Below are 23,886 nucleotides of genomic sequence, written 5' to 3' on the forward strand. Positions count from 1 at the left end.
AGCTATGGGCCTTTGAACAAGTTACTAAGTCTCTACTCTCCTCAGTTTTCATGCACGTAAAGTGGAGATAACATCTGTTCTACCTATTTCAGAATGCTTAAGAAAGAAGCAACTCAGAGAATATAAATGGAAGCCCATGGTAAACTATTAGGAGCCACATAAAAGACGTATGTATTATAGGTCTAGTTAAGTCCTACTTAATACAGGGAGCTTTCCAGCCTTTCAATCCAGCCTACAGTGAATTTTCCCTTGGCATTTCCTGCTACACTATTTATCTCAGCACTTGATATATTTTGTCTTTTGTATTGTTACTTAAATATTGATGGGTCAGGTACAGCTTCCCTCCACAGAGCCTAGCACACGGGTTGTAAGCATAGTAGTGCTCTATATTATCCAAGCTGTGAATGAATTGGTGGAGCTGAGAGTAGATCTGACCCCCTGGGACCACATGCTCATTTCTACAAGAAAAATTTTTAAAAGCTTCCCTACAGTATATAGTTATATTCACCATCTAATAAGGATACTCACCGAGAGGCAAGGTTTTCTCTTTAAAAGAGGAGGGTTCACCATATAAACTGCTTGAAGAGACCAGAGCATAGCCCTATTACAGATAAGATCCCAGAGGTTCCTCAGGCTGGGGGAGTCCCACCAAGAGTCACTTAAGAGGGAAAAATTTCTCCCCATGTACTCTCCTTAGGTTAAGAACTCACAGGAAAAATCTTACTGGACACATTTGTAAATCAGGCAGCCTTTGTTTGATTCCTATTGGAAATAAGATATTTGAAGGTTTTCCATTTCTCTTAGGGGAAGACATACTCTATGTATGAAGAATGTTTCCCTCGGGGTCTCTTAGTAGCTTTCCCACAAAAACCAATCTGCTAGTAATGCTTTACCTGATCTTTGTAAACTAGTTTGCTGGGGCTTGGCCGTGGTTTGTCTTTGAATGAGTAAGAGGCCATTTGCTTCTTTAACAGGTCCAGGAAATCAGGAGGCATGTACAGTGGAAGATCATTTATGACTGGATTGTTTCTTTGCACAAGAGGTGGCTTTTTCCTTCCTTCATTTTTAAAATTGTAGGTTGCTATCACTGGATTTAATAGGGATTCTTCTATAAAAGTTTTCAAGTGATAAGTGCCAGGTATAGGAGTACTCTGTGGAAAATTGACATCAGTTTTAAGATCATTGTGTAAACCTGTAACTTCTCCTAAAGCACCGTTCTTGGAAGGGCCTAAGTAGCGTTTCTCATTGTTCTCAAGTTTAATGAAATTCTACTAAACATCATGAACAATATTTCAAGAGAATAATGATTATTTCCTTTCTGAAACAATTCATGAATTACAGCAAATGGGTTATAATGGAAGTTTAACTTTTTGAAAGGTAACTTCTGAACCCTTGACCTTGGTGTTATCAGTACTATAATCTTCCAACTGAGTTAACTGGCCAGCCCTAGGATAGTTTCTTAACTAAAAGCTACCCTACTTCTGCTTAGCAGATACTACATTTCTTTCCAAGCCCTCAAGTGGGAAGCTAAAGGATAATAACACGAGACTGAGGACGAACTGGCACAGCATATGGTCGACTTAGTTCAGTAAGAGGCTTGGTTCTTTCAAGTCACAACCACAGTGTGGCTGAACTGCCAGAACTTAAAGTTTAGTCACTTGCTGCTTTTGTGGCCATCTTTTCACTGACCACTCAGCTCAATTCCACCATTAAAATTAGTTCAATTCCACAAAGGCTCAGAGCCATGGAGCTTCTCTATTATTGATGGGTGTTAATAGAAAATATATTTGCAATATAGAAACTGTCTCTTGACATTTTTCTCCCATATATTACCATCTTGCTTTCATACACTGACCATGTTAACAAATATTATCATAGATCTATACCATCTAAGATAAAATCCAAAACCAAACCACCTTTCCAGAATGTATTTTTTTTCTTTCTTGCACAATCTTACCAAGATCGTAAGATGATAGGTTAGGCTTACATAGATATTCTGTAAAGCACCTGGATTCCTAGAGTTGCTTTACTTTCCCGTGCTTTTATTGCATTCAAACTTCAAAGCTAATTTCTTATTCATATGCTGATATTAAAATTCTAAGTATGAAATGAGGCTCATGTAGATTTGAACAACTACTGTTTTCTCATAATTAAGTGTTACTGACATAAAAAGTAAGACCGATTAAAATACTAATGAGAATAGGGATAATTTAAATAGGAAAGACTGAAAATATACATACTGTTAATGCTATTCTCCACCACCCCTCTCTTTCAAAAGATGAAGTCTTCCGAGTTCGTTTCTATTAACAAACACAAAATATGCTTATTTGTTTGAGAGGTGATCCCTTGAAATTAAATATAATTTATAAAACATTTAATTGAAGAAATTAATACCTGCATCAAACTGATAAGCCTTCATTAAAAAAAAGCTACACCGTGACAAATTTTGCCTTTAATATTATTTTAAATTGCTATTTTATGATCTTAAGTGCTTTTAAATATCTTTTTCTTTGTTTATTTCTAACATGTACAACCAAATTAAGTGTCCAAATTCCTTTTGGGTAAAATTAGAGTAATAAACATCCCCATCTCACAAAGATGTTGTAAGGATATTAGATGTGACAAAGTTTGGTGTTCTTAGGAAGAAAAGAGTTGGGACTGAAGTCGGACAGACTTGGGCTTGAACTGCAGCTTGGCCATTACCAGCTAAGGGCACTGGGCAAGTTACTCAACCCTGTGCACCTTTACTTCCTCACAAGAGTATAAAAATAGGGCACTTCTAGAGGTGGCGTGAGAATAAGGCATCATACATATAAAGTGCTTAATAAATGGCAGCTTGTAACACCTCATCTACCAAGTTAAGAAGCATATTTTGGAATTCCTGTTTCTGAGGAAGCCTTCCATAGTAAATACTCTACATCCATTTATTGTTATTCCACATTTGTTTCAGCCCCACTGTCCACAGAACACAGCTGTTTAGTTTTTTCTTTCATACTGTTTCTTCTTGTAAAGTAAGGCAAATCATAACTAAAGCCAAAATGTTTCATTATTTTAGTTATTATTTTAGTTATACTAAGTTTCCATTTATATTGTCAGAACTAGGGCTCAGACCCTCCAAACCCGTTGTACAGACTGGGTCCCCAGACCCCTCACGCGCAGGTCCATGCTAGGTAATTGGGAAAGACTCCAAGAGCTGCTGGCAGATGACATGAGCTCAGCCCTCAGCTTCCTCAGCAGCAGCAGCTTACAGGTCCGGCACTGGCCTTGCAGAGGGTCCTGGGGGCACTAGCAGCAGCAGCCTCCAGCAACAGTACTGGCCTCCCCATGCTCCCCCCCCATGGGGGGGCATCCCGGAGATGGGAGGCGCTGTGGATCAGAGCCACTCATCCTTATACTTAAGTCCATAACCCAGGACACCTGGGTGCACATGCGCAATTACACTAGATGATAACCAAGGAACACCTGAGTGCATGTGCCTGTTTACATCAAATGCTTGGCAAGATTCTGAACATCTAAGGGGCCCTGACCATTTTTCCTATATTTTTCCAACACTTCTAGATAAAATAATTAAAATATTGAATTATACTTTCATTTACAATGCTTTTGTAATTACTATGAAATATGGGTCATCTCAAGCAAGGGCACATTGAAAATAATAAACAATCTAGCCAGTAAAACTAATATAATTCATTCTTCCTGTTTAATAACTGAAATTCACTGTACTTTTAAGTATAATTGGGCTTTACTTTTACTATGAAATTTGTGCATTTCTCTAAAAAATATTGTTTTATACACACAGCTACATCTGAATTTCTTCCTATACATTTCTTTACTAGATTTACGAGAGTACTTTAAAAAGCTCATGGAAAAATTGAATTAAAAGATATTGATCTTTCCATGAACTTTTTGAGGTATCTTCTTAAATTGAACCTTCTCTGTTGCACATTTTATAGTCACAGAAGAAAACTTTCTCAGGCAGGTCAAGACAGGTCTCCCACCTCTACCCAGAACCAGGGAAATGAGAGGTAAGGACAGGGAAGTAAACATGATAAATACAGAGGAAGGTAATTGGCAGCTGCTATTCTGTTTTGCCCAAGGCAGGTGATCTAAACTCCACTCATCTACCATTTTAAATTCACTTAAGGTAAAAGATGAAAAGATAAGTTAAACATTCCTCATCCAAATGTATTTAAAAACTAAACAGAGGTAGTTTCACATAGTACTAAAGTAGGAGGCAGGGCAAAACGTATCTGATAGATTAGGGAAGGAAAAACCCATTTTCACGGGGCAGACGGAAGGAAAGAGAAGTCCAATCACTGTACTAAGGCAGTTGTGCAGTGCAAGTAGTAATGGGAAGAAGGAAAAAATACAGAAAACAAAGGGCGAATGGGGAAGGATATGGGAGGCAGCAAGGGAAAAGGAAATAAAACGAAGTTAAAATCAAATGAAGACCAGAAAGAAAGGACCACCATAGACGTGAGGGCAGGAAGAGAAAAGAGAGAATGGAGGGGCATAAGGGCCTGAGATTAGAGACATGGGGAAAGGGCAGGGGGGCCTGGCGAGAGGAAGGTAGAGGGGGCAGCAAGATGACAACCGTACCGAGGCCATGACTAACGAATTTCCACGCCCCGGGTCTTCCCTTACTGAGGTGGAGGTGATGGCGAGGACTGGCTGCTCCATTGCGGCCTCCTCTCCCCGGGCCCGACCGAGGCTGGAGTCCGGTTGCTAGGCAGTGCCTCTGGCCCGCGGGCTCTGAGCGCGCGCGCAGGGGACCCGCGCAGGGGACCCGCCAGTTTGCTCACCAGTGGTGGGGGAAGGGAGGCAGGTGCGCTCTCCGAGGTCTACCGCGAAGCAAAGCCCCGCGCAGAGGAAATCCCCAGAGAAGAGACGGTCACGCACACGTGCGATAAAATCTAGAAAGCTCTGGAGTCGCCAGAGAGCGCTGGGCGACTACGTGTCAACGTCAAGGGAGGCTTGTAAGGGCTTGAACGTACCCGCAATCTTCATCGGCCCTCTCCCCAGACACCCCCAATCTCACATCCCAGGTAGGACAGTGTGCTTGGTAGGCATTCTTAGCTCTAAGGCAGAAGTCTGCACCTACTAAAATTATTTCTAAGCTCCTCCAAATTCTGGGTGTCACCTTCTTGCCTGGCTTGAGAAGTGGAGTGAGCCCTAGACACAACAGACCACTCCTTTGTTCTCTGTATAGACCCTTTTCACTCTTGGCCTCTCTGGGCCCTAGCTTCTTCTCAACCTAGGAACATTCTCTTTATAACCAAACCCTTCCTCAACTTTAATTCCACTTTAGAGTAATGTGTTCCAGGGAATTCACACCCATTAATCTCTTTAAATCCTCAAACGCAGGCTTCCTTCAGCAGTTTAGCACAGTTGACTCAGCATCACACAGAAGTGGCAGTCAGAATTCAAATCCAGATCTGACTCTGGAGCCCCATTGCCCCTTACACCATGAAGTTTCTGCTTCCCTTCACAAACGTTCAAGAGTAATGTGGACTTAACTCTTTCCTCACCTCCCATACTTTCCTAAAACCATCTTAATCCGACATGTGCACGCAACCTTACAATTAAAATTGCACTTGCTAAACTCACCCACGATCCAATTGCCAAATTCAAGGGGGATTTTCAGCTCTTATCAAACTTGGCCTTCATTTTTCATTGCTGGATTTGAAAGCTGGCAGCATTTGCTGTATTTTATTCTGTGCTTGTTTCCTCGTCTATAAAGAAGGGGATAATAAATCGGTACCTACCCACATGTGGTTATTAAGATTAATTTAACTGAATGAAATGTTTGGAACCATGTCCGATACAGTACGTTCAGTAAATAAATATAAGCTATTACTTTTAGGACAAAAGCAAAATTTACAATCCAGTCTCTCACCTCTTCGCTACCTCATTAGACCTCATGCTTTTACATATCATACTTGCAAACCCAAAGATGCCATCTTCACCATTCTTTAGTCTCAACATATGCTGGCCCTTCTGCATGAAATGCTATTATTACCTTTGACCACTTGGCAAATCGCAAGGGTCAATTCCTCTGAGCAGTACTAGCTAATTAATCCCCCCTAATTTTAAACATATCCAAAACAGGTGATTCTGAACCTTTTGAACACGAGACTAAAATATTTGTTGAACAAACTACCAGTTCCCGCCCCCCATAAGTAAAACCAGAGAATGGATTTCAACAGTGCTTTTCAAAAATTGATGTGTATACATAAGATTTGGTGATCCTGTTAAAATGCAGACTGATTCCAATTCTGGGGCAGGACGACTTTGAGAAGGGACTAGAAGACTTGATCTAATTTCTCTTAAAATACTGGGATTCTACATTCACTTAACACAGCCTTAAGAAAAAGGACCAGTCTTCAGTTTTAAAGTGAAGAACTGAAATTAGAAGGCTAAGAGGCAAGTAAACACAAGTTCTCACAAATGAAAGAGATTAATTGAGCCCATCCCTGTGCTTCATTTCATTTTCTTATTTTGGCTGAGCGTATAAAAACTGGCTCAGCAGACTAGGGACTGGTACCCTAGAGACTAAAAGAATATGTATGAAAGGTACAGAGAAGTCTAGAAACCCATACAAGGTGTGAAACTGAAGAGAACATTTAGATGAGAAAATATAGTTTAAGTATCTCAAAAATAGAAACAGCATGGGTCAATGATTTCAAGGACTTTACCCATGAAACAGATTAAGCATGTAGGGTAAACAAAATGTCTTCTTAAGAAAACAGTCTTGTACTGTATCACTGACTTAACTTCAGGTTATAATAACAGCAGTTTTAACAAGGGGGGAGGCATTTCTCTTTGAGAACACAAGACTACAAAATAAGTAGAGCTCAGTAGTGCCTCTGGCATGCATCAGATCTTTAAAATTAGTGTCTTCTAAAAATTCTAGGGAAAATACATTACACCCAAGGATGATCTTCAACCGCAAGTGATGATTTATTGGTAGAATTACCTGAAATCAAACACACTACAGATGGTATTAAGGAAAGAATTATCAATTACCACAATATGGTTAAGACTTGAAAGTGCTATGAGGGATCTCCAAAAAGTTCATGAAAATATTCATATTACCTTTTAATTGCATTTTTCCATGAATTTTTTTAAGTACCTTTGTATTTTATTTTTTTGCTTGCTGGTATAGGGATTGAACTCCGAAACCTCAGTGTTACCAGCATCATATTCTAAAACCAATTGAGCTAACCAGCCAGGAGTTCCTTTTCTACACTGCAGGCAGCATTTACCCTTGTATTTTAAAATCTTACAGTCATAAGTGGTTTAACAGCACAGTAACATTGACTGAGCTGTTATTAACAAATGCCAAGGACTAAACCAAGGACTATGCTAAGAGCTTTACCTTCATTATTTCACTGAACTTTTAAAATAGCTGAGTTAGAAACTAGTTGGATAAATTATACCCATTTTATAGGTAAGATAACTGAGGCTTGAATAATAGACCTCTTCAAGGTCACACATAGCAGTGATCTGAACACTGCTGCAATAAATCTCCAAAGCCCCAGCTTATTTTAACACCCTGGAGAAAATGCCTTAACAGCCAGAAATGTGACTCATCACACCAAATACCTTGTTTGGATTTCCCTTTGACTAAATTCTTACTACATCTAATGAAGGGGGCCTCAGAGTGCACATCTAAAATCTTCCTATTAAATTCATCACCTGCCTCACATGTGACAACGGAACACCCCCATTAGGATTATCAATACCTAGAATTTCCCTTAATCTAAAACATACTTATTTTTTTCCTTCACAACCATCCAGTTTTCTATTTTCCAGTAGAACTTAATAAGTGGTCCTAAAATAGTGAACGATGGGGCAGTAACCTGCCAAATAATGAACTGTCCCCTGGGAAATTAACCTTGTGGCTATAATAACCAGGTAACAATTATACTCAATGTTTTAATCTTGGCTCTTTCATTAAGTATTTAAAAAGCAGTGTTTTTAAAAAACCCTGATAATTACCTTCTAAATGGCTTAAATTATAGAGAAAGCAATGGTAGAAGCAAGCAAATACTAAAACAAGGTTTAGTCACTGCCAATCTACTCCTAAAGACAACTTTTTTTAAATAAACTATGTTGCAGATAGGCAAGTACAACAGAAAATTCTCCTTTGCCTTATGATAGAATTAAAAAACATGAATAACGACAAAATAAAATTTAAAAAAAAAAAAAAAAAAAACATGAATAAAAGATTAGGACATAGAGGCAAAAACCATAATGACCCTTCCCAACTAGATTTGGATTGCCATATTTTTAACAAATATTTTAAGAAATCATTGCATGGCTGAAGTCAACATGGACAGATGCCAAAGCTTAAAAATATATTAAAAGGGTAGGAAACACTAAACACCTTCCTTATGCAAATTCCCATGCTAGGTACACAATCTTTCATTTAAAACCTTTTGAAGGAAGTATCGTTTTCATTAAAAAACTAAATATAATCTTGAGTAGTCAAATAAAAAAAAAACAAAAAAACTCTTCTAGATTATACCAAGTAGAAACCAACTGCACATTTTATTCTCAAAATCATTAGACTTCAACAGTTAATTAAATGACTCAGATTCAGAGCAACAGTTGGGTAAATTGTAATTTTTTTTTATTGGAAAACAAATATACAACTTGGAATGGATTTGAGGCAAATTGTGCCATAAGCAGATTTTCTTCAAGTGGCTAAACAAAGTTTAAAAAGCAAGTAACAATAAAAGAAAATGTTTCTGGTACAGGACCAGCAGTACAAAAAAATAGTGTACGAGTACCTGGATAATACACCCGTTTTGCAATAGTGCAACTTTTAAGTACATATTGTTGACTGTCCATAGTCCACGCAGAGTTACAACTCCTCACTTCAACAACAACATGCTGACAGTTCCTAAATAAAACTACTTTTAAAAAAAGGCATAACCCAGATGTTCCCTCATTTGACCAACTCCATCTAAGTTTAGATGTGCAGAAGGGCTTAGATATATCCAGAGTAAGCCACATGCAACATGTTACTTGATCAATTTTCTAAAATAAGGTTTCAGGACAATGACAGAGATAAGGGAAGAAAACATGGAGGAATGAAGTCCTAATTACTATACATGCATATTTTTTGACAGTAGGGAGAAACCTTTTACAGATAAGTTACAAACAAAGAAAAGGCAAATAAACAATTTTGTACAAGAAATTTAACACATTCTGTACAATGTCTTCACTTTGCTGTCATCATTTGTACAAACTCTGAAAAAGAAGAAGTACACAAAAAGTTGAGACAATGGCAAGACTGACAAAACCAATCACATTTACTCAATCACTGAGCAGTCTTCCTTTCCCTTTTTCTTTCCTCAGAATTACTATAAAGTAGAGGGGAAAGCTAGTTTATTGCCAAGGCTGCAACTTCATAGACTGCAATTATTCAGGATTACTAAGAGTAAGCCAAATTGATGCTTTAGATAACTATAATAAAAAGCGGCATTCTTGGCTCTATCTAAGATTTGAATTTTAAATATGCTCGGTTACATGTCAATATTGTAACTTCAGTGCTATGAACTAGGTTTAATTTTTAGAATGTCAAATTTTATGCAGTTTTCTAATTAAGTAGTTAAATTATAAAAAATACAAGTGAAAAAAATATAAGGCAAAGGTTTTACTGGAAGTCCTTTCAATTTTCAAATGCTGTGCTTCACACTATGGACATCCTAAAATTTATAGTCACATACGATGCTTTTGAACTGAAGCATATGTTTCAGAAAAGCCAAATAGAGGGAAAAAAGAGAATCCAGTGGAGAACAGAAATTGACTAATTTCATTTTAGGGTTTGGAATAAGTTTGAAGCTTTCCAAATTGTTCTACAATCCTTATATAAAAACTGTACAGTGCTTCAAACTTTAATGCACATATGAATCACCCAGGAATCTTATTAAAATGCAGATTCTGGGGCTGGCGGGTTAGCTCAGTTGTTAAGAGTGCAGTGTTGACAACACAAAGATAAAGGGTTTGGATCCCCAGATCGGCCAGTTGCCAAAAAATAAAAATAATAAAATGCAGCTTTCTAGGTGCAGGCAGGAGTGAAACCTAATAATAAATATTCCTAAAACAGTGATGTTGCCTAGTCTGTGGACAGTACTCTGAGTAGCAAAAGGTTAGTAAATATAACTTTTAACATCCTAATGGGGGGCAGGGGAGGAGCCACTAATTTTGACCTATCAGATAGTTAGCAAGTACCTCTAACTTAAAAATCAAAGCATAGAATGTGGCAGTAAGAAAGATTTACCTTCATAGTTTACTTGACCATCGCCATCAATATCTGCTTCCCTGATCATTTCATCAACCTCTTCATCTGTTAACTTCTCTCCAAGGTTTGTCATCACATGGCGAAGCTCTGCTGCACTAATATAGCCATTGCCATCCTGGAAAAAAATTTAGTATAATGTCTGAATAAAATTACAGACAGAGTTGGAATGGAAATTTAACCCATACAAACTAAGGAGAATCTACAAATAGTTGACCTATAAATTAAATGTCACTAAGAGCCAAGGAGAATGTCCTATATTGAAATCACTACTTCCTAGTTCCAAAGTCAAGTGATGCCTCTTTTGCTGCAAGATTAATACAACACACCATTTCTTAAAATGTTATTAGAAAATCAAGGTTTATATAGAATTCTTAAAAAGCTTTTGCTTGGTATTTAAAGTATGTTGGTAAATCATCAGTAAAACAAGTCTTCAAAGAATAAGGGGTCCTGGTATCTTCATTTCATCCTCAAAATTTAATATATCCAGTCCTTGAAAAAAACCTACCTTATCAAACACACGGAATGCTTCTCTAATTTCTTCTTCACTATCTGTGTCTTTCATTTTTCTTGCCATCATTGTCAGAAACTCAGGGAAGTCAATTGTTCCATTACCTGAAATGGTTTGTTTAGTTGAAACATTAAAATACAATGTAAGTAAATACCACTTCTTCAACCCTTTTCCATCCCCCAAAATTAAAGACCTACCATCAGCATCTACTTCATTTATCATGTCCTGTAACTCTGCTTCTGTGGGATTCTGCCCCAGAGACCTCATTACAGTTCCCAATTCCTTTGTTGTTATAGTTCCATCACCATCCTTGTCAAATAGTGAAAAGGCTTCTTTGAATTCTGTTGGAAAGACCACCATCCAAACATACAAGTTAATAAAAAATAACCTCCTAAATAAAATGTATTAATTAATTTTTAATGCAAAGATACATATGGAGATAGCACCTGAAATGGGATTCTGATTCTTAAATAGGTGGGAAACCCTGTGATTTCAAATATCTTTGGTCAATCATACAAGTACATGCTCATATGGATCTACCAGGGAGTTTTTCATTTAAAATCTCATGGGAAACTCCAACATCTAGACCAGATAAAAGTAAAATTATTTTCACTTTAAAGAAGAAAAGAACCAAAGCCCAGATGACTGATTGGCTTCTCTATTTTCCATTGAAGCTGCTATGTGGAACATAACTCAAGATTATAGAGCTATCTAACCTATGACTCAAAATAGAAAAATAAGACTATCAGTTCCAAATACATACTTCTACAGAGTAATTATATTATTTGTTTGTACTATGTTTAGAGTTAGCCTCAAGGTTAAAATTATGTCTAAATCAAATACTTATTAAATTAAAAACAAATAACTTTAAATTTCAGAACATGGATAGGCTAGTCTCCTTTTCTAGAAGGCAGAGAAGGGATTATCACCAAATAATCTATAATGATGCTAACAATGGGCTGATCAAGATATGAATGTCCAATTTTAGCTAAGGTGCTGCATCACTGAAAACAAAGATAATTTACACCTTTCTTTAGAATATAAATAGCCAACACTGTAATAGAGTGAAATATTATTACTCCTTAAGATCTTCTTGTGAAATTATGTTGCTTCTAATTCACCACTAGATTACATGAAAAGCTGCTGGAACAACACTCCAGGACTGCCTGGCTTCATCATTTATTTTACAGATAGAGAAACTGAAAGAGATTAAATTTGGTACTGCAAGGTCATACCAATGCATCAGTAACAAAGCTAGTACTTTCCAACTAAGGCATTTTCTAAAAGATATTAGACCCTTATTAGCAAGCAAATACAAAAAAAGTTCCAAAGTTCATGGAACCATTAAGGTTCCCCAACATACTTAAACATTTGAAAACATAATCTGACATGTTTAGAAATGGTGTACCTTCTCTTACCATTTATTCCCTGCCTGTCTATCCCTGCTCCATTTCATATACCTTCCAGTTTCATTCCATTAACTCCTCTGTGAATTCAACTGAAATTGATTTTGCCCACTAACATATATATCATCTTGATGTCTCTTAGCCTAAAGCTAAACTCAAATCTTAGTTAAATTTTCAGTGCTTGAAGCCCTTATCTCTCCCCAAATTTTGGAAGTTACCACTACTCATATCCATTTCCTCTCTCCAATCAATCTACCATAAAAATTACTTATAGCTCCAATGCATCAGCTGAAAATGCTAAATTCAGCAATGAACATTTATTTTTTCCAATCCATCAGGTATGTTTCAGTATGTGAAGCCGTATGGCAAAGAAACTAAAGCAGACTTTGTAACTTGATTGCCTGGGTTAAAATTTAGTTCCTAGCTCTGCTACTTTCTAGCAATGTAATCTGGCCAAGTTACTAAACCTTTCTTTGCCTCACTTCCTCATTTTTGTTATACAGGGATAACTGTACCTACTTCCTAAGTTTAAGAATTAATATGTGTAAAGCACTTAGAACTAGGTCTGTCAAATAAATATTTAATGTCAAGAAAAAGATGATCTCATTTTCTTCCAACATCCAAAACTGCAATGAAAAACTAACTTTTACCAACTTTCGTAACAGTACTTTGACCTTCCTGCTGCCTTACTGATCCTGCCAAAGGCTCTTGGTCTCTTACATGTAGATGTGACCAATTTTATCCTTTTTCCTCTCCTTTGCCATTTCACCTATGCCCACGTACAATGAAGATGTCTTATCTTTAGTCTACTCACCTCTCTCGTTAACATAATACCTTTATTTTCCGACTTTCCACAGGACATCTCCCTTGGTGATCTCAAGTAAGACTATGAAAATCAATTCTACACTCCCCAGCAACCCCAGGGATACAAGCAAAAGCCAGAGAGCCACTTTAACTCTCCCCTCCCCCACCCCAAAATCTGTCAACAAGTCCTGTTAAATTCTACCATTTCAATACTGCCTAATTTTTTTTTCCATCTCTATAATCTATGGTCGGCCCTCCATATCCATGGGTTCTGCATTTGTGAAACCAAGCGTGATGGAAGATATTTGAAAAAAAAATCTGCGTCCATACTGAACACGTAGAATTCTCTTGTCATTTGTCCCTAAACAATACAGCATCACAACTACTTACATAGCATTTACATTCTATTAGGCACTTGAGCAAGTAATCTAAAGATGAATTAAAGTACACAGGAGGATGTGCATAGATTACATGCACATACTAAACTAGCCTCTGTTGATTCTGGCATTTGAGACAGGTCCTGGAACCAATCCCCCATGGATACCGAGGGATGACTGTATTTTGGTTCAAGGCCTCATCTTTTGCCTGGACTCTTAACAATTGCCTAATTGGGTTCTTTAAAATTACCCACACAACTGCCTGGGTCCTATTACCTTTTTACTTTCTTCTGCTTAAAATCTTTTAATTTCTTAAATTTAGATCAGTTATCACTGACTTGTTTACAGTAGTTTGCTACATTCAATAGTAAGTAACATAGTTCCACTCCATTTAAATATTACTTGTTTCCAAAGGAACTCGGCCTAATATCAATCAGAAACTTAGTACTACACTAATGATTGATCTTATGAAAATACTATATAGTGCTAACCTAGATCAACCTAATCACAAAAATAGATCAGGGAGTCCCCACCTACAAATAGCAAGATTTGATGAAGGCATTTCCATTTTACTATGGTTTTATTTATTTATTTTTAAAAACAGAATGTAGAAATTGTCTAGAAATACATAAATACTAGGGTTTGGATATATAGCATCTATCATCTAATAACTTAGATTTTAAGAAAATTAAAGTACCTAAAGATATGTATTTGCTTATATTACATTCTCTGCTAACATACTTAGTTATAGGCATCTTTTGATATCATCATTAAGGGCATAAATTCCCAGTGTTTAACTAGCAATAATCACCTTTCTATTATATGATTTAACTAAAAGCTAAATTCTGAAAGATGCATGGTATAAGTTTATTATATATGTGTACTCTAAATTTTAAGAAGTTTCAAAACCTAATAATCCTTAAAATGTTTGCTGGAGTTAAGTCAAAAGCAGAAAATAAAACCATATCTATACTATAACTACTATTTACTTTATGCATGCAAGAAAGGAACAAACAACAATTTTATTTTAAAGGTTAAGGTTTATTCTAAATTCCTATTTGTATTTTTACACTCAAAAGTCGCAAATACTTGTAAAAACTCCTTGAAATAAGAATAAACCCCAAAGTATAATTTATATTTACCTGCCTTTACAGTTTACTGGTACTTCAGAACTACCATAATCTTTATCTATAGAAGCAGATAATTCTAAACAGTAACTCTCAGGAATGAATTGAAATATAAATACAGGAGTCAAAACTTAAATACACAATAAAGAGAACAAGTCCTGAACAGCTATTTCTACATAACTGATAGGTGTAAGGAATTCCCTCACCAAATCCATTCTAGCTATGCCTAAATTGAAACTTTCATTAAAGTCACACTATTACTCAAGTTTTATTTGTTAATTAGCAACCCAGGACCCTTACACCTAATTAGCTTATTACATAAATTTATAAAACTAGGTTACTATGACACCATTACAACAAAAGAAAAATCAAATGCCTTGTTTACTAACTTGTACTAATTTAGAAAATTCTGAACTTAATAATCCCTTAGAGGTCTTATATCAGACCTTTGTTGGTACCCCTATGTAACTTCTGCTGTAAATCGTGTAAGGTTAATACATATATATATATTTTTGGTAGCAGGCCGGTGTGGGGATCTGAACCATTAAAGTTAATGTTTTTAATCAAACAAATTTGGATCTTGAAATTTTAATGAAGGCTTAGGCATAAATTTCTTTCTTCAGCGGCTGCTTGATATGGGGATCCAAACCCTTGACCTTGGTGTTATCAACACCATTCCAACCAAGCGAGCTAACGAGCTAACCTGCCAGCCCTAGACTTCTTAAAAAAGAAAAACTTTTGTACATTTTCCCATCAGTCCTACAAATGACATCATCGCAGTCATCAACAAAGTTAACTCGTTAATGATATCGTACTCAACTGGAATGTTCTTTAAGACCAGGTAATATAAACAATTCCAGTAACTTCACCTAAACAAGTATTTTTTTCTAGACCAAGTTATTTGCTCTTAAAATTTCTAGACAAATCTACAGTAGTATTGATTATCACAGGATGATAAAAATGGCTTTAACACTACCTTAGTTTAAAAAAAAAAGTACCCTGGTATGTTCGATGTTGCATATTATGTATAAAGCTTAACTTTTTTTTGGTAAGACCAAGTACATCTTAGATGTTACTGGTCACCAGCAATTACAATTTACCAAATAAAGAAAAAAATTTGCCTTTGCCTCAAAGCTAGATTATTAAAAAATACCATATTTGGAAGGAAGGCAGAATTCTTCGATAGAGTAATAGTATTGTAGAACATTTTTTTCCCACACGCCTTTTTCAGAATGAAACGCATACACTGAAGAAATATTTATTCAGTGCTTACTTACTATGTGGCAGGCATTGGGGCTACAAGAGAGAATAAAAAGGTCCCTGATCTCATGTGACTTTTACTTTAGTAGCAAAGTTTTGGTTCCTCTACCTTAAAAGGTTCGGTAAAACTTGGGGTCCAAGGAACAACTTTAAAGAAATGTGTGATCTAGGAAAAGGCAGGATAGGTAGAAAACCTAAGAACAGACTTTTTCCCCACTCCCACTGTAAACTTAATTTTATAATGGAAGCCAACGAGAAGATAATTTATCTTGAAGACAGTGTTCTGATGAACTACAAATATTCTTTATAAGCCTGCTATCAGTTATTAAAGATTTATCCTCTTATACTAAACAGATTCAAACTTTTTTTTTTTTTTTTTTACAGAGTTGTATATGTTATGTGTAGGAAGGCAGTAATGATAGGCACCCTTGAGTAACACATTCTCTGCCCTAAAGTTTACCATGCTGTGTTGTGTACAATTATCTGACTGGGAATACTGAGAAACGACGAATAGGTGTATATAGTAGAGAAGGCCAGAATTTAAGACTGAAAATATTGGATAGCCCAAGCCACTTCCTGGAGACATTATACTATAAAAAACTATTTCAGAAAAATTTACATTTTACTGATACATTAAAAATAGTATAAATGAACAACAACAGAAAATTTCCAAAGTTCTGCTTGATTGCTTCAGCATATTCAATACATGCAATATACCAATCCTAGGAAGCAAATCCCAGAGGTTTAAAAGTCAAATTATACGAGTAAAAATAAAACCTGCTCGAATTTGGTCCTTAATATTAATAGCTTTCTACCTGATATAGTCCTATCAAATAATATTTGTGATGGATATTTGAGATTTCTGATATCCTCCAAATTTCTGTTCATGAGGGGTAAGGAGCTTGCTTCAAATAGGCTATATAGGTGAGTTCCAACTGGGCTTCTCAGTTTTCTGCAGCATTAAAAAAAAACCTCGAGTACTTCTGAGCACTTAAACTCCTTACTGAGAAAACTGTGGAATACATGTCTCTAATGAAAGCAAAGAATAGTTTGGAGAGCATTTCAACACTGCAACTAATTGAAAAAAGAAAGGAAAAAACTTTGGCAAGTTTTCCCAACATCATGACATTAACCAGCCATCTCAAAGTACTACTGCCTTTAAAGACAAAATATGAATTACTACAGTGACATTTATAGAACAGAAGGCTAACTTTTGGATCTAAGTTTTTCACTAGAGAAATGGTTATTCCCTGGTTGATTCTATACGCAATTCTAATGTTAAAATATTAGCTAATTTAAGCCAGGGTAATTCAATGTTGATTTTCTGATTGTACACTTGAAGTTATTAGTTACTATTTGGCCCTCTTTTCTTGCACAGACTAATTTGGAGTTGCAGTGTTACCTAACCCAGAATTCATATTTTATAGTAAGTAGTCTTTGAAAAACAAAACAAAGACCACCACCACCAGTCTCCAAAGCATATCCACATAAACTAAAATACATATCTCTAATTACAGTTAGCCCCACACATCTTTCAAACAGGCAAGTTTACATTCTCACTTACCAAAGCAGGTCGAATTACTGTATCACACCCATCTGTTACCACCTTTGACATACATCAAAGTGAGTTTTTTTAATAAAGTACCTTATTTTGAGGTTGGCTATTCAATTTATAATAAAACCCAATACATACAAATCTAGTATTTCTCACCTGCAATCTGCTCTTCAGTCAGTTGGTCAGCCTACAAAGAGATCAAAGAGCTAGGTTAGTGACTTGAATATGTAGATTAGCAGTTACAGAAACAAGTTTAAAAACTTTCAAGGTTCACCATAAATAAGCTTCAATTAGTTTAACATTCCTTAGTACCAGCTACAAACACAGGTGGGTAGAAAATGCACACATCTTGTTTTATCTCTGAAACTAAACTGTCTTGACTCCAAGTTTAAGATATAGAAATATTTCAGAATTTTGAAAGTCTACTTCTAAACTTCACACACCACTGAAAATAAGCAAATGCAGCATACTAGAAAGTTTAATTGGACTTGCTATTCTTCTAAAAAGCAAGGATAGAATCCAACAGAAACATTGTTTTCTTTTTCAAAGTTTAGGATACCCAAATTTAAGCTCACCTCCTATGGCAGATGCAAAGAATCCAGAGTTCTGAACACCTGAACTACAATACAAATATTTATCAATGTTGAAAGTCCAGCCATCCATTTTTTCTTAATTTTTGAAATCCCAAAATAAGCTTTTGTAATGTTTGTGTAACACAAGAAGAGCTACTTGACTTTGCTTTCAGAAAATATTTTCAAGCATTCACTAAAACCCATTATATACGTTATCCTTATTCAATCTTCACAATGACCTCATAATGGTATTATCTTATAGATAACAAAAGACAGGCTTGGGTTAAAAATGGGGGTGGGGAGAGGGCAGGGCAGACAGATTAGTAACTAGTAAAGATACACACTGAAGTGTCAGACATGCCCAGTACCTTTAAGTTTTCAATTTAGAGCCATAATATATAAAGATGTTTGCAAAATATCCAGGCTTCTTGTTCTCATGGCCTTCACCTTTGGACATTTCACTGCTTATTAGTACATCCATCCATGAAGCTTATGTGGTACTGAGGAGCACTGCCAAGAAACAGCCTCCTATCTAAAATCCCTATCAACATGGAGTTGAATATACTATGATTAATTAATTCATTTATTTGTAGGGAAAAGAAAAAAAAAACATTGCCTGGTTTCAACCTCTAGGGTGCAGAATGAGAAAAAAACCCAGAAAGAAGTTTCTTTCCCTGCTCAACAATTTTGATTTGACCACTATGTAAAAATGGAATTTGTTTCTATCTTTTAAAAAAAGGCTATTAAAACACAAGGGGCTGGTAGCTTAAATTGAAAAGCCAATAATTAAGCTCAAAGGCAGAAGTTTATATGATAAAAGTTTATCTACTTTTATCCCTACAAGTTCCAATCCTCCTCCAACCAATATCTATTGTAATGTCAGTCACAGATCGTTTTCCCTAGGAATAAGACTTCGAATCCAGTAAATCCACTGAGTTGATGTTTACTTTGTTATAACAGAAGCTATAGAGGATTTATTTCTAGTCTAATTGCATTTTGCAGGACTTCTATAATTTCTGAAGGCAGGGCAACATAAATGATATGATGGGGGAAAATAATGGTGTTCTGAGTCATAGCTGGGCTGGAATCACAGTTCTGCCACTTAATACCTGTGCGACCTTGGACATGTTACTCAACCTCTCATAGTCAACTCCATCCGTAACACAAGAATAACAATACCTACAACACCCTGTAGGGTTGTTGTGAAGAGTAATTGAGAAGCTATGTAAAGGGCTAGCCTGGAATTCAATGGTTAACTATTACCTCATATAAATTAACTAACGAAGTAACCTACAATGTTAAATATCAATCTAACTAGCCCAATTTCCACACAAAAGGTAGACATGCATGGCATTATCAAGCACTTTACAGCCAACCTACCACATTCCATGAAAACATTCTTTAAACTAAATGTGTGGCAGGCATTCATTCCAACATGCGTAAATCCTGAAGGAATGGTTGCTAAGTACAGAAAGGGAGACAGTAGGGTTTGCTCTCTTAAAATGTTGGGGGCATGGAAGATGAAAAGACCTTAGGAAGAAACAAGGACGTTAACAATAAAAGAAACCTTAAAGTTGTCCAATTTTGCTTGGAAAGACAAAATTTAAGGACCTCACACCATATCCAGCTCCCAACCTCCAGGCAAATGCAATCTTAGATCACAAATATGAGCTTAAGGAATGAACTAATAAGCACACACTGACTAAGTTACTCATGTATGTAACCTGCAAACTGTCAACTTTGCTTGGAAGGTTGATTTTTTTTATGTACTACTTCTCCATACTTCAACTATACAAGCAACATTTAGATTAAAGTCTACTAAAAAAGCAAGAACATAACACTTCCTTCCTAGCATCTAGCTTTTCCAACTATAGGCAAATAAAAATTATTTAGTTTTTCCTTCTGTTTATTATGGAGAGTGCCTGCCATTTTCTTATAAGAACCAGAAGAATTATACTTTTGGGAAAACTCAAGCTCATTAGTGTGTTTATCTCACTAAAGTGAAAACTAATTCACTGGAGAGATGACTAGAGTTCTTACTCCCTTATTTCTGCAACTACTGATATAATTCTCCCTACTGCTCGTCAGTCCAGAGGAAGCTTCTAGGCATTAGTATACTCTCAGGTTCCATCCCAGACCTAGTGAACCAGAAATGTGCATTTTGGAGAACCAGAGGTGACTTGTAAACACTGAGAAAGCATTAATCTGTACTACATGAGTGACCTAAAGTGAATGAGTTATGTACCTATTAAACATTTCATAAATGGCATTCAAAAGTAGGTATGAATACTCTGAGTTCATCTAGCGAAAAGTGGTTAAAAAAAAAAAATCTGAAGTTCTTATCTGAATAAATATGAGTCCATAAGTTTGAAATGGAACACGATCTTCTATCCTTCATCCATTCTTATATGTTCATTCCCTCATAAATGCTACGCAGATACGTTTGTTTTGCCTGTATCAAAAAGTCTTAGTTATCGCAGTAAGGCAAAAGATACCTTAATTCTGACATAACAGCACTTACTGTAATGTCTTGAACCAAATGAGAAAGCACTGGAACAAAATGACTTATAAAAAAATTAAGACCTTTACTAAATGCCTAAATTGTAGCTCAAGCTAGAACTTTCTATATTTTAATAGAGCCACAGCAAATTCTTTGGTTTTGAGTCTAATAAAACATTATTTAGAATGAAGTAACAAAATTTTCTACCTCTCCACATCTTTTACTACCTAATAACCCTGGTTCTCAAGTCTTCTTGAAGTAACCCCCTTTCAACAAGCATATATTAACTACATGTAAACCCCAAAGCTATATACAATAGCAATCTTATTCTACTTCCACATCAAATAAATGTTTACTCTTTAACTTGATGGGGTCCTAATTTTAAATCTCAGTAAGTCTTTCAATTATGAAGTTACCGGAAGACAGTTTCCAAATTAATTATTTACTGATGACTGTTGACTTAACAAACCAACCAAAAACCCCCACGGCATCAATGATGCAAACAATAACTACAAAAACTTATCACTGACAAGGGACCACGAAAAAGTTTAGATACAAACTGCACACTACTAAGAACGTCCATTTGAGTTCTTGATTCAATTATCAAGAACTGATCTGAAAAAAACTTACCCTTCATTTAATATTTTTTAAAAAGTTTACCCCACATCTTGCAATGATTACATGCCTATAATGTACATCCTGTTTTGCCTTAAAGAGGGCAAATTCAACCAGCATAATCAAATTCAGAATAAAATAATTTAAAATATCAAGAGGGAACAAATGAATCCATCACACTTAAATGAACGCTAGTTTTATCCAAGGTGAATTCCTTTCCTCACACCCATTACAGGCTGGAGGTTTCACTTGGCAAGGATCCCCAACTCCTGTTTAAGATGTCACCTTGTCTCCTGGACACACCCATCACCGTAATCACTTGGCAGAAGGAACCACAAAATATGTATTGCAAATTACTGCCCTCGCTAGATTTTCTTTTTCCAGGAAAGATACAGGAGCTCCAATCTCAGGTGACAGGAATATGCTTTTCAAAATTCCCTGGCCCCCCCCTCTATCACTACAGTATTTAACAGACATAACTCTACAAATGAATCGAACTGTATGCTAAGATGATCTGGCAATTTCTATAGGGAAAGACGAGTCTTCTTCAAAGGGATGGGGTGGGAATGCGTGTGTGTGATAGTGGTTCTTCGAACATTTTAAGTGCAGGTGAATACTAAAGAATAGGATAGAGACAGCGGCCCCTTTCAAAGGCATCCATCCAATTGTTACATGAAGACAAGACCGACTTTCACACCAGAACGGTAGTCACCCCCACAGGCTTGCTTCCAGCGATGAACAGGAAACGCCTTTCAGACCCTAGCTGGAGCCGATTACTTTCCCTAACAAAATGTGTATTGCGAGGATGCGCCTAATTTCAGGCATTTACAAAGCCACTTTGAAAAAAAGTAATAATTTTTTTAACATCCAGCCTGGATGGTGGGAAACAGCCCCAGGACCCAGATAAAGATGAATCAGGGTTGCCAAAGAGGGATGAGAAACCGTCGAAGTCCCTCTTCCCCCCCAGTCCCCAAGGGCCGGCCCCGCAGCACCGCGGAGACCTCCGCAGTCCTGCAGGTGCCAGCACAGCAGCTGGGGCGCAAGCGGAGCCGAGCGGGGCGGCGGCTCCGGGCCCCGCGCGGCGCCCGCCCCGCCCCCACCGGCCGCTCCCTGCGCCGCGCGGGCTCGGCCCACACAACGCGCCGCCCGCCCGTTCGCGCGCCCCCCGGACCCCGGCACGCGGTAGTCGCGGGCTAACGACGGCGCCGGCGCTCGCCCCGGGGCCCCGCGCGCGACCTCCCGCCCCCCCCCCCCGCCCCCCCCGGCGCATGGCGGCCGTGAGCGGACAAAGGAGCTTCCTGGCGCCCGCACTAACCGTCCGTTGGGTTTGAATCCGGCCTCCGGGTTGACCTTTAAAGACGCCCAACCGAAGGCTCTCTGCGCTTCCTCTCCCCCCTCTTTCCACTTTCTCTCCTCCCCCATGTGCCGGCTGCCCCCACGCTGGCCGGATCCATCCTCCTCCGGCCGAACCCTTGAGGAGCTCCCGAGCCTCTGGGGCTGTGCACCCGGCCCCCAACTCACTACAGAGAGCCCCCTCTGAGGAAAATGCGGTAGGGGAGCACCTGCGACACAACCTTCGCGGCGCCCCCGCCTCTCGCGCCATCCGTCTGGCGAAGACCACTCCTTGAAGGTGTTAGGGAGGCGAGTTCCCTCTCTTTAAGTCAATTCGCTTCAGCCTCTTTCCCCCCCACAGGCCAAGCGCCGGCAGCTTAGCGACGCACTCACCATGCTGCAAGCGCTACCGGCTCCCGAGAAGCGACTACACAACCACCCGCTTCGCTAGCTCCACTCGGACTAATTCTCCTTCTCCGCCCCCAGCTCTTCATAAACACCTCCCTCCTCCAGATCCCTCCGCCGCACCCAGATAACGGAACATCGCGAACGAGTCCCGGCCAACCCCCTTCCCTCGAACTCTTTTCGGGACCTCTTTATCCACAGTTATTTGGTCGGCGAAGCAAGAGATAAAGGGAAGTGGGCGAACGGGTGACGTAAGTGGATTTCATTCCCCAGCGAGCCGTTAAAATGCCAGTGGAGTGACGCCTGCGGGGCGCTACTTTGCGGCGCGGAGGAGCATCGTCGTGGAGACGTGTACCGCGATGTTCGTTGAGACGGCCTCTGATTGGCTGGTTCATACCTGCAATGCGTCACTTGGGCTCGCAGCCGCTGCCGGGACGCGGTGCGGCTTCTGCCGTTGCTGCACCGGCCGCGCTGTCCTGGCAACTGCGCCAGGCGGCAGAGTCGCTTCCCTGGCGCTTGGCTGGAGAACCTTCCTCCTCCACCCATCCTTCCCTGCCGCACTCACGCAAACACTTTCCCGCCCCTTCTTGAGGGGTGGACGAAAACACCTTAAGCCGATACAGAATGAAGCTGAAAGAGCCCAGCAGACATGCACCCTCGCTCAGCTTCTCAGCCTCGTGTTTCGGCCTCGTGGAGGCTACACGTATTCCACTTCACTCCCTCACAAAACCCCGTTAATCTAGGTAAAGGCAAATGCAGTGCTCAGCTGACGAAGGGGTCTTCCTTTTATACTTCCCCCTCGCTTTCCTTGCCAGGGGTAATACACCAGAAAAAGAAAATACGTACACAAAACCCACACTCTCCGAGATTCTGTGGGATTACTCTCTCCAAATAGCTCCTTAAAATCGTGGAGTGACAGGGCTCTGGCTTGGAGTCAGACCTGGGGATGAGGATTGGTTAGGGCACTCTTAGATGTATGACTTTGGATGAGTCATTTAATCTTTACCCTTGCTTGTAAAATGGAGGCAATAATACCTACCTTGAAAAAATATTGTAAGAATTAGAATTATGCAAAGATTAGAGTTAATGCGGAGTGTTAAATTAGCTGTCATG

General features: G+C 38.2%; 2 protein-coding genes across 2 annotated transcripts in view; both read right to left on the bottom strand.

Annotated features, from left to right (window-relative positions):
• The window catches only part of STPG4 (sperm-tail PG-rich repeat containing 4), a 42,284-nt gene extending 37,604 nt beyond the window's left edge, over positions 1-4,680 (bottom strand). The window contains exons 1-3 of the mRNA XM_063077647.1: positions 4,600-4,680; positions 2,241-2,300; positions 894-1,151 (exon numbers count right to left, since the gene is read on the bottom strand). Coding sequence (XP_062933717.1) covers positions 894-1,151; positions 2,241-2,300; positions 4,600-4,680 — 399 coding nt within the window. The remainder of the gene's footprint in view (positions 1-893; positions 1,152-2,240; positions 2,301-4,599) is intronic.
• A 3,928-nt stretch (positions 4,681-8,608) lies between these two features.
• On the bottom strand, positions 8,609-22,838 carry CALM2 (calmodulin 2). The gene is made up of 6 exons (XM_063077640.1): positions 22,762-22,838; positions 17,506-17,536; positions 11,018-11,161; positions 10,818-10,924; positions 10,292-10,427; positions 8,609-9,258 (listed from the first exon to the last, which is right to left on the bottom strand). The coding sequence occupies exons 1-6, from the start codon at positions 22,762-22,764 to the stop codon at positions 9,230-9,232; spliced, it is 450 nt and encodes a 149-aa protein (XP_062933710.1). The 5' UTR covers positions 22,765-22,838; the 3' UTR covers positions 8,609-9,229.
• Between the last annotated feature and the right edge of the window lie 1,048 nt (positions 22,839-23,886).

Source organism: Cynocephalus volans, chromosome 14 (assembly GCF_027409185.1).
Source record: "Cynocephalus volans isolate mCynVol1 chromosome 14, mCynVol1.pri, whole genome shotgun sequence".
Classification (NCBI taxonomy): domain Eukaryota; kingdom Metazoa; phylum Chordata; class Mammalia; order Dermoptera; family Cynocephalidae; genus Cynocephalus; species Cynocephalus volans.

Bases quoted from the DNA above. Each gene is read 5' to 3' on its own strand.
- CALM2 (XM_063077640.1), bottom strand. The intron at 10,925-11,017 runs GTAGGTCTTTAA...AAACCATTTCAG, and splicing joins AAATGAAGTAGATGCTGATG to GTAATGGAACAATTGACTTC. The intron at 10,428-10,817 runs GTAGGTTTTTTT...ATTTTTTTCCAG, and splicing joins CATTCCGTGTGTTTGATAAG to GATGGCAATGGCTATATTAG.